This window comes from Cnephaeus nilssonii (assembly GCF_951640355.1).
Source record: "Cnephaeus nilssonii genome assembly, chromosome: 2".
In the NCBI taxonomy this organism is placed as follows: Eukaryota; Metazoa; Chordata; class Mammalia; order Chiroptera; family Vespertilionidae; genus Cnephaeus; species Cnephaeus nilssonii.
Genome location: NC_137073.1, coordinates 47,293,575 through 47,308,961, shown reverse-complemented (window position 1 = coordinate 47,308,961; position 15,387 = coordinate 47,293,575). Strand labels below are relative to the sequence as shown.

Below are 15,387 nucleotides of genomic sequence, written 5' to 3'. Positions count from 1 at the left end.
GCTAATATGCTATTGTACAACTTTTGATACAAATAACCCTAATTTTATTCAGTAGATAGATTTCAGAAAATGTGGTTAAATCAATTATTATCTAGTAAATATTAATCAAGCACATCTTAGGTGCTCAATACCATTTACCATTATGAATAGACTTAGACACTTGCTACTTTTAAGGTAAACCCTTCTATTTGGTACAAATTTATTTTTGCCATATGTTATTAAATATATAAATTTAAAACATTTTGTGTACCCTGAACTCTTTATATGTAGGGCATTAGTTCACCTTGTACCTATTAATTAGTGACAGTCTACCATTTTATTAAAATAATTTAGAATAACTGAAACATTCAACTAAAGTGCACAATGTAATCAGGAACACAGTCCAGAATAATGCTTGTTGAAATGGAATGTGTCAGTATTTAGATATTGAATTTTGTTCAAATCATGGACAACTTCTTATGTCTTAGGGAGCGTCTATGGTCCGGATGCTTTCTAGTTTCCTGAATGAGAATTTATTTATCAGTGCCCTTAAGGTGAGTTTACAAAATGTTACCTGGAAGGCAATAAACATAAATTGCTTTGGGATGTGATTTATTCTAACTTTAACTTTTCTATTTTTACAGTCGTATTTGGAGACATTTTCTTACTCAAATGCTAAGCAAGATGATCTCTGGAGGCATTTTCAAATGGTATTGGCCTACTTCCTGACATGTTTTTGCTGAGTTGTTCTGTATGATAGAGTTCAACAAGATGGGGCGGCCATGCTTATATGGCAATGCCACAGGAAAACAGTTTTACCTTGTTTGTGAAACTCCCTTAAGTTGGGCTGTTTCTTTAGTTTCCACCACTGTATTTCCAGTGCCCAGAACAGAGCCTGCACATATTAGATCTAAAAATATATGTTTAATGAGTGCATATAGAGTTGAAGGGAGTTCTGAATTTGGCCCGGTATATCACCCACTGGGAATTACTATATAGAATAGCTATGTCATTTCTTTTAGGAGATTGCTACCTCAAAAGATTTTGAAGATAAATATCTGCTTTTCTGATGATTTTTTTTTAAAACAGGCCATAGATGACCAGAGTAAAATTGTTTTGCCAGCAACAGTAAAAAGTATAATGGACAGTTGGACCTACCAGAGTGGTTTTCCAGTTATCACCTTAAATGTATCTACTGGCATCATGAAACAGGAACCATTTTATCTTGGAAAGGTTAAAAATCAGACTCTTCTCACCCACAAGTAGGTAGATTTGCTCCTCTGTCTTTACCTCCCTTGGGGTTGAGTTCTGATCCAATGGAAACCAGCCTGTGGGTGAGGAAGCATAACCCCTGCTGGCCACACCTTTTTGCAGAGTGACTCTGGGATGGTGACTTAGGACTCCGTGTAGGACGTTCCTGGGGTGCTAGAATGAGGGAGAGCCCTGATGTCTTGAGCCAGGCCAGAGACCTGCTTTTAAGGTTTCAAGGCAGTGCCCCTCCTCAACACCATTGACCAAAGCTTTGGGTGTTATGTATTTCTTTTTTGTCCTTCAGACAGAAATAACAAATTACTCAGGATTCTGGGTGACAGGCAATACGCTAGAGCCATAGATGACCTCATGCTAGTTAAGATAAAAGGATATTGTGTTGCAAGGTCATCTTCTTTTCTCTAGAAACAGTACTGAGTGGTAACTATGTCTGAGGAATAGTTTTGTGCATGTCCACGCATGCATGTATATGTGTATTTGTACCCATACCTATATCATTAGAATTATGGATTTTCAATACAGTTAGACCTGGGTTTAAATAGGGTTCAAATAGGAACTCCAACAAACTTCAAATCTTAGGTAAGTCTTATTTAAAATCTCTGAGTTTAATTGACTTATCTATAAAGTAAACATAATAACAGGTATCCCAGTAGATTGTTTTAAAAATGAAGTAAGGAGTATAAAGTGGCTTAATATTCATCACTTTCCCCTTCCCTTCCCTTCCCTTCCCTTCCCTTCCCTTCCCTTCCCTTCCCTTCCCTTCCCTTCCCTTCTAGTTCTTAATTTGTTAGATAATTTTCAACTGTTTTTCATAAAATTTTGATCCTCACATCTCATTGTAGTATTGCCACAAATGAGTAATTCATTTTCAAAACCACCACCAAAATTTTCAGGTCCTCCTACTCTTTCTTTAAAACCCCAGGGATGAAGAACAAGAGACCTAAAGATCTCTTCTCATTGTGATATTCTGTGTCTTTTGAGAAGAGTTATGCCTTAGTCATGAGGTAAAACAGAGACCCTCAGTTTAATGCCTTTGAGAACCCAGACTTCTATTTAAGCAAGATTGAAAAATATTGCCCAAATTCCAAGTAGCATGTCCTTTCAGATGACTAATGTCCTCCTTGTGGTCAGCTACTTCATCCAGGTCATGTCCACCAACACGGAAAGAATGTTGGCATTCAAGAAATATGAATAATCTGGCTGATTCATGCTGAACATTTTTCTATTTTTAAAAATTAATTTCAAAGAGGAAAGGAGAGGGAGAAAGAGATGGAAACATCAATGATAGGAGAGAATCATTGATTGGCTACCTCCTGCACGCCCCCTACTGGGGATCTAGCCCGCAACCCAGGCATGTGCCCTTGATGGGACTTGAACTCGGGACCTTTCAGTCCACAGGCCAATGCTCTATTCACTGAGCCAAACCAGCTAGGGCCATGCTGAACATTTTTCAGATGGTGAGAAAGCTTGATGCAGAAAAGTATTTTGAAATATTTGCCAAGCTTTTTCTTCTTAAATTACTCTTTACCTCTCTTGGCAAGGATGGATTTGGGTCTGTCTGCAGCATTTGAACAACCTCTGAACAGGCCAGGTGACTATAATCCTACCTAATAAAATGGTAATATGTAGCCGAAACTGGTTTGGCTCAGTGGATAGAGCGTCGGTCTGCGGACTGAGGGGTCCCGGGTTCAATTCTGGTCAAGGGCATGTGCATTGGTTGCGGGCACATCCCTGGTGGGGGGTGTGCAGGAGGCAGCTGGTTGATGTTTTTCTCTCATCGATGTTTCTGGCTCTCTATCCCTCTCCCTTCCTCTGTGTAAAAAATCAATGAAATATATATTTTTTAAAAATGGTAATATGTAAATTACCATCACGCTGCTACACCCATGATTGAGCCAGCGGAAGGCGCAGGGGGCGGGACTCGGGGTGGCTGGGGTAGCCGATTGGGCCAGCGGGACCCTGAGCTCGCATCACCAGCGGTGGCTGTGCTGCGGAACAGAAGGGGCCTCTGGGGCAGTGAGCTCACGTCCCGCCGCGGACCATCGCTTCCGAAAGGCCTGGTGCACCAGCAGACAGGCACCCAGCTCCCCCGCGATCGAAAGCGAAAGCATGTAGGGGACCCTACACGTGCATGATTCAATCATGCACTGGGCCTTTAGTTTATTATAAACAGGCCTTTAAAGTTTCAGATACAAGATAGTCCTAGAAGTTACCTTAAGTTATAAGAAGTCAATCTATAAGATACAACAAGAGAGAGTAAACAAACAGCTAAAGCAAAACTGGCTTGTAAAATCAACAGTGAATAATAAAAAGTCAAGTCCTACATATCCAGAGGGAATGACCAATTTCTGTCTGTTATTTGATCATCTCATTTAACATTGGCTCAGTGCTTACATTCTTATGTGTGAAAACTAACTGAATTTAAAATTTTTTCTAAGTGACACATGGATTGTACCTATTCTTTGGATGAAAAATGGAACTACACAATCTTTAGTCTGGCTAGATAAAAGCAGCAGTAAGTAACAAATTTTTAAAATATCTTCACATATAAACATGAATATATATAATATAAAGGCAAAGGATAAAAAGTTGAAATATTTAGCTTTTGAAAAGCTATCCTGTTTAAAACTAAACTATGATATCATTCTTGTTGAACATAGAGATTTAAAGAAAAGTTTCAAATCAAAAGCTACTAATGTGAAAAAATATAATTATATGGTAAGATATATATATATATTAGAATTCCTTTAATTTTTGTTTTATTGGCTTTATTGTTTAGAATTAAGAGAATATAGTATAAACATATATTGAAATATTTTTCAAATGTACCGTATCAAACATATTTCACATATTTCTTTGTAGAATTATTCCCTGAAATGCAAGTTTCAAATTCTGATCATGACTGGGTGATTTTAAATTTGAATATGACTGGATATTACAGAGTTAACTATGATAAATTAGGTTGGAAGAAATTAAATCAACAGCTTGAAAAAGATCATAAGGTAAGATTATTTTTATACCTTTTGTTACGTATCATTCGTATTGCACTCTCTAGCCTTTCAGAATTGAGCTTTCATATGTCTGTCTAATGAGAAGAGACCTTCCCCTCATTACTTATTCTTAGAAAGAGGAGATTTTGGTTGAGTGTTTTGTATTTTTGAACATTAATCTCACTTTTCCACAACAATTTTAGCTTTCTAGGTAAAAATAAGAATACATTTTCCTATTAACCATTAGTTTTGTGATGTTAGGCAAGTTACTTAAATGTTCTGCTTTCATTTCTTATTTTAAATGGAAATAATCTTATATATTACTTATTTATCATGAGGATTAGAGACGATGTAGGTAAACATATACTTAAAATTTCTAAGCCCACAATAGATGTGCAGTATATACTAGAAAATGTTAATTTTCGTAAAAATTTTATTCTCACTCTCCCTCAGAGGGGAGAATTTAATCCACAAATATCAATAATAATCCAATATCACTTTAAATTGTGAAATAATTATAAATCATTATACAATATATAAATATTAAAATGTTGGCTAGCTATAACCAGTAAGATTTTTATTGGTTGAATTAAACCAAATCTCCACTGGTGGAGATAAATGCTGGCTTACAAGTCTATAGAGTTGGCTCAGCTGTGAAATCTTGGGCTCTTCATTGAGATGACGTTTGTAAAACCAGAGTGTTGAACTAAAAGAAATCTTAGGTGTCTCACTCTGGAAATTCTCTGAGACACATGCAGAAACCTCTCCACCAGAAGAGGCAATAAAGAACATTGGTCCGGACTTTGGATTTTTGGTCAGGGAGATTTGTGTTTATGTTCATCGTTTGCCAGGTGTGTGACCTTAGGCCTCTTGTATGGCCAGTCATGCCTCCGTTTTCTTATCTGTGTAATAATGGGTGTAACAGGCCAACCTTAAAGCGTTGTTGCGAAGATTAAATACAGTAGGTCCTCGGTTTACGTCGGAGATCCGTTCCTACGGCATGATGTAACGCGATTTCGCATGAAGTCACAACCCACCTACAAAAGCACCTACGTCACTCACATGGAGCACATACTCAGCAGTAATGAATTGAAACAGTAAAAAAAATTTAAAAGGAAGATAACAATTCCTGACCTTTACTTGTGGTAAATAAATAATAAAAAACATAAAGCACATATGTATATACGTCGAAATGACGGAACTTTTGTTTTTTTTATAAATAAATGGGAGATGGTGACGTAACCACGAAACGACGTACGTCGAGTCCGACGTAACCCAAGGACTGCCTGTGAAGTGATGCATGTGTTATGTCTGACAGAGGCCTGACACAATTCAGGCATTCAGAACACGTTCAGTAGTTTTTAAAAATTATTGTTATGCTTTTGTATAAAGCTACAAAAATGACTTATGCTGACATTTTAAAATCTTTTTCTGAGTAGCTAAATTCTTGTTAACTTCTAAGGGCACTCTTGGCTATGGAAGCTTTAGGTCATGTTATTATAGCAATGATCTTGAAGCCACTGCAGATTTACTTATTTAAAGACTGAGGTTAATTATTCCTACAACATAATTGGTGAGCAAATAAAAAAACATTTCAGTTATTAATATTAATCTAGAAAATACGTTATTATCGCCAGAAGGAAAAAGAGACTACTCCCAAGAAAAGAATTAAGCTTGGTTTGCTCAGATGTTCAAAGGGATGTAGGCGAAGGTAATTTTTCTAGTACCAAATATATGAAAAGGCTGGAGCTATTGAAGGAATACTGTGGGAGGCGTTGGGCATCTTTAGGACACTACAGCTGAGACAGAGTCCTGTGGCCTGGCAAAGCCAAAGAGCTCAAACAGGAGCCTCAGGAGTTAGGCTGGCAATTGACTCCTGCCTTCCCATGACTCAAAGGGCCCTATTGGTGGTATTGTGTCAAAGCAGTAAATTCCTGAGAAGAGAGATACCATTTAAAAGAGTACCTCAATGTTACCAAAATAGTGCTAAATAATAGTTATTTAAGCCCTCCCATGCCAAAAAATTCCCCTGACAATAATTTGGACATTGTCATACAATTTAATGTATGCTTTCTGTTTTGGAGAAGCCTTTTAAACTTGGCTTCCTGTTTTTATTTTCTAACATGCTGTTTTCAGGGAGAATCCTGGCAAAACTCTCTGCCTTATTTAAGCCTGATGATTCATGTCCAGAGGGATCATTTATCAAAAACATGTATAATACATAAATTATGGGGACTACCCTTCGTATTTATCATTTCTCTGTACATGAGAAAGTCATGTAAAAGTACTTTGTAATTAGCAATGATCTTTAAATGTTACTCTATTCAAATTATTTTTTTTACTAAAAAAATTCTCATCTTTTTCTGTACATATTGGTATTTAATTTGCAGGCTATTCCTGTTATTCACAGATTGCAGTTGATTGATGATGCCTTTTCCTTGTCTCAGTGAGTATATTTTCTTCTCACATGGTTTTAGAGTTCACCTTGAGAATTTATCATTATGAACTTCATCACTATGAAGTTGATTCTTTAGCATATCCAGGCCATAACTTCTCAAGATTAGGATCAAATTCTGTAGTTATAGCAGCATTTTATTACATAAAAGTTCCTGGAATGTGCAGCAACATGGATGAAACTTGAGGGCACTATGCTAAGTGAAATAAGCCAGTCACAAAAAGAAAAGTACTGTAATATTCCACTTTACATGAGGTACTTAGAGTAATCAAAATCACAAAGACTTAAAGCAGAATGGTGGTTGCCAGGGGTTGGGGGAAAGGTGAAAGGGGGAGATATTATTTAATGGGCACAGAGTTTCAGTTTTACAAATGAAAAGAGTTAAGGAGACAGATGGTGGTGATGGTTGCACAACATTATGAATGTATTTAATACTGCTGAACTGTACACTTAAAAATGGTTACAATGACAAATTTTATGTGTATTTTCCCACAATAAAAAAAAAAAAAAGACAAGAAAGTCCTATAAAGAAAGAGCAATAATGTCTATTACAATTAGAAAGCCATAAAAAACAACAATGTTTTGAGAGGAAGAATATGTTCTTCTCAAGTCAAACCTTGGCATTCAATTATAATCAAAGTCCTATATATTTTCAATTAAATTAACTTTGGTATAATAAGATTTAAACTAATTATAGAGAATTTTTAAAGGGTTTTAAAAGAATAGCAAAGATAACTCAATGTTTTGAAAGAAACACCTTAAAGGAAAAGTTTGAAAAGGATGCAGTAGAAATGATATAAAGAGAAAAAAGATAATAGTGTTTAAATATTTATAGGATTACTAGAGGCCCGGTGCACGAAATTCGTGCATGAGGGGGTGGGTGTCCCTCAGCCCAGCCTGCACCCTCTCCAATCTGGGACCCCTCTCACAATCCAGGACTGCTGGCTCCCAACTGCTCGCCTGCCTGCCTGATTGCCCCTAACCACTTCTGCCTGCCAGGTTGATCACCTCCTAACCACTCCCCTGCTAGCCTGATCAATGCCTAACTGCTCCCCTGCTGGCCCAATTGCCCCTAACTGCCCTCCCTTACCAGCCTGGTCGCCCCTAACTGCCCTCCCCTGCTGGCCTGGTTGCCCCCAACTGCCCTCCCCTGCAGGCCTTGTCCCTCCCAACTGCCCTCCCCTGCAGGCCTGGTTGCCCCCAACTGCCCTCCCCTGCTGGCCATCTTGTGGTGGCCATCTTGTGTCCACATGGGGACTGCCATCTTTTACCACATGGGGGCAGCCATCTTGTGTGTTGCAGTGACTCTTTTATTAGATAGGATTATAAAAAGCGTAAGAACCATTATTTTAAAAGTATCAATCAGTAATAAAAACTTAGGTTAATTACAAGTGATTCAAGCTTACCTTTGTAAACTCTAGTAAATGTTAAAATGGATAAATTTAGGAAGATTGTGTTCATATTTTTCTGTGATATTGAGTGTTGAAATAAAGTAGCTGACATCTAAAAAATGAGTTGCTGGAAATAGACTATGTATTAAAATTTTGAAGTGATTTATGATACCTGATGATGATGGCTATAGGTATAATTGTAATGAGATATGGCATGTATTTTAACATATTGCAAAATTATTGATTTTATTTATATCACCCTTATTCATTATGATATAAATAAAATGTGACATATATATAAAAGCAGCTGGTAAGTATTTGACCAGGCAAATTAATATATGTTCAGAATTTACATTTTCAGACAATAAAATTAAGGAGTATACATAATAAATTATCTAGTGTGCTCACTCTCTCTTTGGCTTGTCTTATTTCTTGAATGAATGTCTGCTTATTTTATCTTTTATTTCCTTACTACTTTTCCCCTCTGTAACCTGCAGCATACTTCCTTGCTCACTACTTTGTTGAAACTCCGCTCTGAGATTACCCTGACTTTGGTACTATTGACCACATCCTCCTGGAAACTTCTTTACTGGCTTCCTGAGACCTCAATATGCAAACGTAGTTCTCCTCATGTACCTGGCTTCTCTTCTTCTTGCTGCTGTGAGCATCCTAAGACCAGTGATGGTTATGTTATTTTTTTCTATCTTCCCTTTGGATAATGCATGCATTTTTAAAATTTCAGTGATTTTGTTATTTACATGTACAGTGCCTAGAAGATATAAGGTACTCAATAAATGTTTGTGGAAGATATGTTGATGACTTCTAAGCCTACATCTGTACTTGTCTCTTCCTGTCTTCTATTTATCCTGTGGTCATTTAAATTCAGCACCTGAGACACTGAACTTCATTTGTCTCTAAACTGCTCCTGCTATCATTTTTTCTCTCTGTCAGAGGTACCACTATTCTTCCCATCACCCAAACTTGCAACATAAGAGATATCCTGAACTCCTCCACATTTCCCAAATAGTCACCGTGTCTTATCTATTCATTCTTGGGAGAAAGTCTTTTGGATTCTCCCCTTACTTACTACCTTCACTGCTTCCATACTAAGCCAAGCTTTCATTGTCTTTTGCTTGGCCTATTGCATTAGCTTCTAACCTTTAGTTCCTTTGAATTCCATTCTATCTTCTTGAGCCCAATTATAATAAAACTAGTAGCCTTGTGCATGAATCCGTGTGCCAGTAGGTCGCTGCTGCCCTCCTGTAGCTCTCCGCCCACTGCCACACCCTCCTGTAGCTCCCCTCCCCCTGAAGCTTGCTGCCCTGCCCCCTCCTGTAGCTCTCTGCTGCCCACTTGTAGTTCGCTGCCCCACACTCCTGCAGATCCGTGATCCGGTTGTTACACCTCATGGCGTAACAGAAAATTAGCATATTCCTCTCTTATTATGTAGGATTTTTAGGTATCACCTTCATGATGGTACCCAGGTGTCTAAACATCTTCCCACCACATGTAAATTCTACATCCTGACACGCATGGCTCTTCACAGTTTTGATCCGCCTTTCCTATTAGGCCCCACCTCTCAACTATACACAAAAGAAATTCTCTGCTTCGATTAGCTGGGTCTGCCCATCACATTAATACCCAATAATCTTCTTTGTCCTAAACTGTCTTCCTCTTTTTTTACTACCCATTTCAATCCTACCCATCTTTCATTGTTTTTCTCAAATTCCTCCTCCAGGAGGCCTTCACTGACTTTTCTATTACATGCATGTTTACCTTCTTTGCTACTTTATTGTATTCATTGCCTTTCTTAGGACCTTTTGTTAACAGCTACTTATGCATAAATCTCAGCTCCTCACTGAAGTAAAAAGATCCTCAATAGTAGGAAAGAGTATTTTCCTATATTCTAGTTTGTGCTGGCAGACCATTAGAGAGAGAATGACTTTTAATTAATACTTGTGGAATGGAAACTATACTCTCATAAGAATGCATACTAAGTGCACAAATATTCTTTTGCCCAATAATTAGGCCCCAATATTGGGCCTGGATTTTCTATAATCTCCAGGAATCTGGGTGCACATACCAAACTGAAATGGAGGGTTGGTCAACGTTGCTTGGTTCCCACCTTATCTATGAGATGGGACCTTTACCCTCTAGCTTCTTGATTTCACGTACTTTATAAAGTCAGGCATTGAAGCATGGAACAAATATGGAAAGTGTGCAAATCATTTTTAGCAAGTGAAGGTTTTTTAGTGTGTGTTTTTAAACCAAACAGAAACAATTATATTGAGATTGAAACAGCACTTGATTTAACCAAGTACCTTGCTGAAGAAGATGAAATCATAGTATGGCATACAGTCTTGGTGAACCTGCTACCCAGCAATTTTGTTTCTGATGTGGGCAACTATGATACATACACATTATTAAAGGTAATTTCATTCTTTGTTTTGTGGTTTAAAAGAATCCATTCTTCCTCATTCTATATTCTAAAGAGCATCTGTGAAACAGGCCTTTCCAAAAGTATATACATATTCATTTTCTCAAGGAATGATTGATTATTCTTAAAAGAAAATATCTTAGTCATAAACCTGGTCTAGGAGATGAGTATGATAGAAGTTTGGAAAGCTATTTAATTCATGGAAGTGGCAATGTGTCCTAAGAAACCAGAAGTGGATAGATATGGTATGCCTTTTTGCTTACAGAAAAAGATAGTATGTATTAGCAACTATTTTCCTAAAAGATTGTTAATCAAATAGAATGACTTTTAACAATCCTATATGCAAAATTGAAATGCTTTGATTTACAGGGCCAGCACTTAAAACCAGAGAGGTGAGTTCCAGAAAAAGTAAATGTTTCAAAGCTGCTCTTGATGTTGTGAAGAGAGTGAAGGAAAGTAGACTTAATGAGTAAAGACATAACATGCCATCATAACTGAAACAATATAAAAGGAGAAAAGTTCCTTCATTGGGTTTTAAACAGTGATCATAAGAAAGATAGCACAGGTAGAATCAAAGCCAAAGTTAGGGAGCAAACCTTTGGAGAATTGAGGGCCACAAACAAACTAGAAAGTAAGTTAGGTGATGATTCCAAGTGGGTTGCTGAGGCCGTTGGAAGCTGGGATCACAACCACCTCAGGGTTCCATACTTTCTTGTCTCTACTGTCCAAAGTGCTGATGGAAACTTACTGGAATGTGGGGTTGGTGACCAACAGAAGGCACTTTAATGTTTGTGGGATCAAGGAGGCTCATTGATTATATCTGATGACTTGGTTTGCATAAGTAAGTAAAAACTAATATTTGTTTTTAAAGAATTTCAATGAATAAATTTAGTATTTCAATACAGGAATGTATTGAAAATGTATAACTTTTATAATCTTATTACTTACCAGCTGATAGCTCAATTGAAGAAACTTTATTTCAGACTCAGGGCTTAAATTTGTTTGAGACATAAGTCAGTTCTTCTTATTTTCTTGGAGGTTTATATATTAAACATGGAATTTTTAAGATAGAAAGTTTAAGTTTTAAATTTTTATACTTTTTTCTCATTTTTGATGATAACCAGAAATGGATAGGGTGATATTAAATTATAATAATAACTAATATTTATTGATTTATTTGCCAGGCAGTATGCTTACATACATTATATTGTTTAGTCTTCACAAAACTATAATAATGGTGTTATTATAAACCCCATTTTGTATGAGAAAACTGAATGTATGGAAACTAAAAAATAAACCAGTTACACATTACTAACAGATAAAAATCATTTCTGAAGACATATCTGTCATTATTAAATGTCTTTTCAGATGAAGAGAAATACAATGCAAATTCAGTGTTGCAAGCCAGACTAACAGTATATTCTCTTTATTGTTTATAGAAGTATCTATTAAAGAGACTTACCTCAATATGGAATCATTATTCAACTATAATTCGTGAAAATGTGACAGCATTGCAAGATGACTATTTAGCTTTGTAAGTATTTTTGAGTAGTAATAATTGCATTAAAATATTCATATTAATAAATAGGCTTCCATACTTACATCATAAGATCTTAATACCTATGATTCACTGAGAGATTTTTATATACTATTTTAGGGCAGTAGCTCTGAGATTGATGAGCTACATGTATCCTAATAGGAAATAATAGTTTGGGGTTTTAATTTACCCACAAAGCACATATGTGTATACACAGAAATTTAAAAATATATATATATTTTTATTGTTAATATTATTACATATATCTCCCACCCCCCACCTTTAACCCCCTCCTCCCAGCCCCTACCTACATGCCCCCCCCCACCCCGGTACCCTATTGCCTGTGTCCATGGGTTATGCATGTAAGTATGTAAGTCTTTGGTTTATCTCTTCTCGTTCTCCCAATCCACATTGAGGTATGTTAGTCTGTTCCATGCCTCCATGCTTCGGGTCTTATTTTGTTGGTCAATTCATTTTGTTCATTAGATTCCACAAATAAGTGACATCATGTGATATTTTACACAGGAATTTGTAGCTCTATATTCTCAAATCTTAGGCTACTGGTTGAAATTGTAAGTATGTCATACTAGTGGTGAAGGGCTGTGCTAAGCAAAGTCAGCCTATCCCAGTGAATTAAAGGGCATGGGACAGGGTCCCCTCTGTTTATTATTGGCGACAGAAATTCTGTCACTGTGCAGATTTTATGAGAGGTTGACAGTGAAATATATCAGTCATTGTGTATGATCATACGTGTTATAAATGATGTTCACATCATTGATTTGGTGAGAGAAGTAAGCATGTTGTCATAATGATCCAGGAAGTGGGGGGAAAGGCAAAATATCTGCTGTCGCTGGCCTCCCTGTGACCCAAGGTGTACTCCATGTATGTATGCTGGGTTTCTAGATTTAGGGAGGGAGTTTGTAATCAGCTATGGTACAGGGATTATATTTACAGCACTAGTCAAATCAAGTCTAAATCAATTAGACCAAACAAGAAATACAAAGCATACAACATGTGATTATTATCACTCATGAGTATCCTTCTGAGAGAGGAGAAAATTTTAGTGCTAGGACCTGTGACTAGAAGGACATAGGGTTGAATGGACAAGTAGATTGAAGATGGGGAGGACTAGTTGGGATAGTGAATGTGTAGGCATGTGTGAATAAACAGGAAGGCAAAAGTGTGCTCAAAAACGCAGGCAGCACACCTGTTAACTAGCCATAACCTTGGACTAGTTAATTGGACTGAAGTGATCTGTGTTTTTGTGTGTGTGTGTGTGTGTGTGTGTGTGTTGTTGTTGTTGTTTTTGTAGCCTCCCAAGACCAGTTCTCTTTGGAACAACCTTGCTGGAGCCAGCTTTGGATGGGTGGGGAGGGACAGTGTGTGTATAAATGAGTGCTCAGAGCTGTCTTTCAGAAGGCCTCCACCCTTGGACATTCCACTTCTGCTTATCAGAGAGTCAGGTCAAGCTGAGTTGGAGCTAGAGGGTGGAGGAATAGAGATTTGGCTCTTGCATTTTCTGGAACTTTATGGCCACTTTGAATTCCTTTACCTTTTACTCCAAACTTGGGGAGAGTAGGGAGATACACCCCACGCACTGCTTATCTGGATTTATAATTGTTCTTCACTGTATTCTTTTGAACTTATTTGTTTTGAACCATAATGTGTACCCCTTCTCAGCTATAAAAACAAAACCAAACCTCTATCCTTTTTCTGGCCATAAATATAATAGCCAGGAGGAGTTGAAGAAGAAACAGAAACTTAAGCAAGGAAAAGCACATGGTTCAAAGAGAGAAATAAACCATTTCTTTCTATGTATAAAGAACTTTCTTTTTAAGAGTATTAGATCAAATACTCTAAAGTCATTTTTTATCCACAAGGCAATTATTATAAAAGGGAGGAAAAGTAGATTGATAACAGATGTGGAGTCTGTGTATACCGAGTGTGTGATTGAGGGAGATAAAGGATGGCAGTAATTTATTTCTAACTTTTCAAAAAATACCAGTCTTAGGAGTTTATTTGGTGCCTGACAGGCTCTCAGGAAACATTCCTCTGAATCTTAAACATGTTTGTTATCCACAAAAGCTTTTTTTTTTTCTTTTTTAGCAAACTTGATGTTATTGGAAGGATGTTTTAAAATACCCATCTTTTTATGAAACATATTCTTGGAGGCAGAAAAAAATAATGTGGTAATGCAAAATAAAATGTTTTTCTTTGACTTTTCCTTTGAGAATATCGCTGGAAAAACTCTTTGGGAGTGTGTGTTTGTTGGGCCTTGAGGACTGTCTTCAGCTGTCAAGAGAACTCTTCAGAAACTGGATGGACAATCCGGAGAAGGAGTAAGATAAATATTGTCATTGCCCTGGTCTTTGTCCTGTTTCAACACCAGCAATCTTTCTACCCTTTTGATGCTCTCAGTCTGGGAATGATTGTTTTGTTTTCACTTGATTAATCTCTCCTACTATTTTATTCAGGTATCTTTCTTTAAAAAAAAAACTGTCTAATGTAGGTCTGATCATAACAATAGATTAGAATTTATACAGTGATTGTCACCCAGGACCTGTCATTGCCAGTGCATTCCCTATAAGCACTTACGCTTATTTTGAGTCTTATTTAGGTTGTTCTTTATTATATACATACATACATCAGAGCAACTCTTTTTTTTTTATTCATTTGCAGTCTCTCAGAGAGCTGAGGCTAAGACTCTATTAATATATCACCTTAGATGGACTCTTAGGAGATGTAATAGTAAGATATGAAACCAAACTTATTATCAGCATATACTTACCATTTGTACTACTCTAATTTACTTCTCCCCTAAACCCTTTTCTAAACTAATGTGACAGTCTCATCTCATCACGGTAACACTAATAATAGCTCCCACAGTTGCCTTTCGAGAGCCCTACTTTTGCTCTTTATATCTGAGATCTCAACATTTTTTTCTAGCTACATAGTTCTAAATATATGACAACCTATAAACATAAGTAACATGCTTATAACTCAACTACTATGAGAAATATCATCACAATGTTATACTTTACAGAATACCATATCCAATTAAAACTGTGATTTTATGTTATGGCATTGCCTCGGGAAGTGATAAAGAATGGGATTTTTTGTTAAATATCTACGCTAATAACACAAATGAAGAAGAAAGGAGTCAACTCGCTTATGCAATGAGCTGCAGTAAAGACCCATGGATACTTACCAGGTGATTATGGGAAACTTACCATGAAAGTTCCTGGTGAAAGAGTGCAATTAATAAACCAAAGGGAGAAAAATATAACTGTGCTATGGTAACAATTAACGAATATTTGTGCATCATTAAC

At 36.8% G+C, this 15,387-nt stretch overlaps 1 protein-coding gene across 1 annotated transcript in view; it reads left to right on the top strand.

Annotated features, from left to right (window-relative positions):
* The window catches only part of LVRN (laeverin), a gene marked incomplete at its 5' end in the record, with an annotated part of 64,821 nt that overhangs the window by 37,686 nt on the left and 11,748 nt on the right, over positions 1 to 15,387 (top strand). The window contains 10 exons of the mRNA XM_079799505.1: positions 468 to 533; positions 624 to 689; positions 1,069 to 1,241; positions 3,687 to 3,763; positions 4,111 to 4,250; positions 6,629 to 6,684; positions 10,360 to 10,513; positions 11,961 to 12,055; positions 14,290 to 14,397; positions 15,102 to 15,269. Of these exons, the coding sequence (XP_079655631.1) occupies positions 468 to 533; positions 624 to 689; positions 1,069 to 1,241; positions 3,687 to 3,763; positions 4,111 to 4,250; positions 6,629 to 6,684; positions 10,360 to 10,513; positions 11,961 to 12,055; positions 14,290 to 14,397; positions 15,102 to 15,269 (1,103 nt within the window). The remainder of the gene's footprint in view (positions 1 to 467; positions 534 to 623; positions 690 to 1,068; positions 1,242 to 3,686; positions 3,764 to 4,110; positions 4,251 to 6,628; positions 6,685 to 10,359; positions 10,514 to 11,960; positions 12,056 to 14,289; positions 14,398 to 15,101; positions 15,270 to 15,387) is intronic.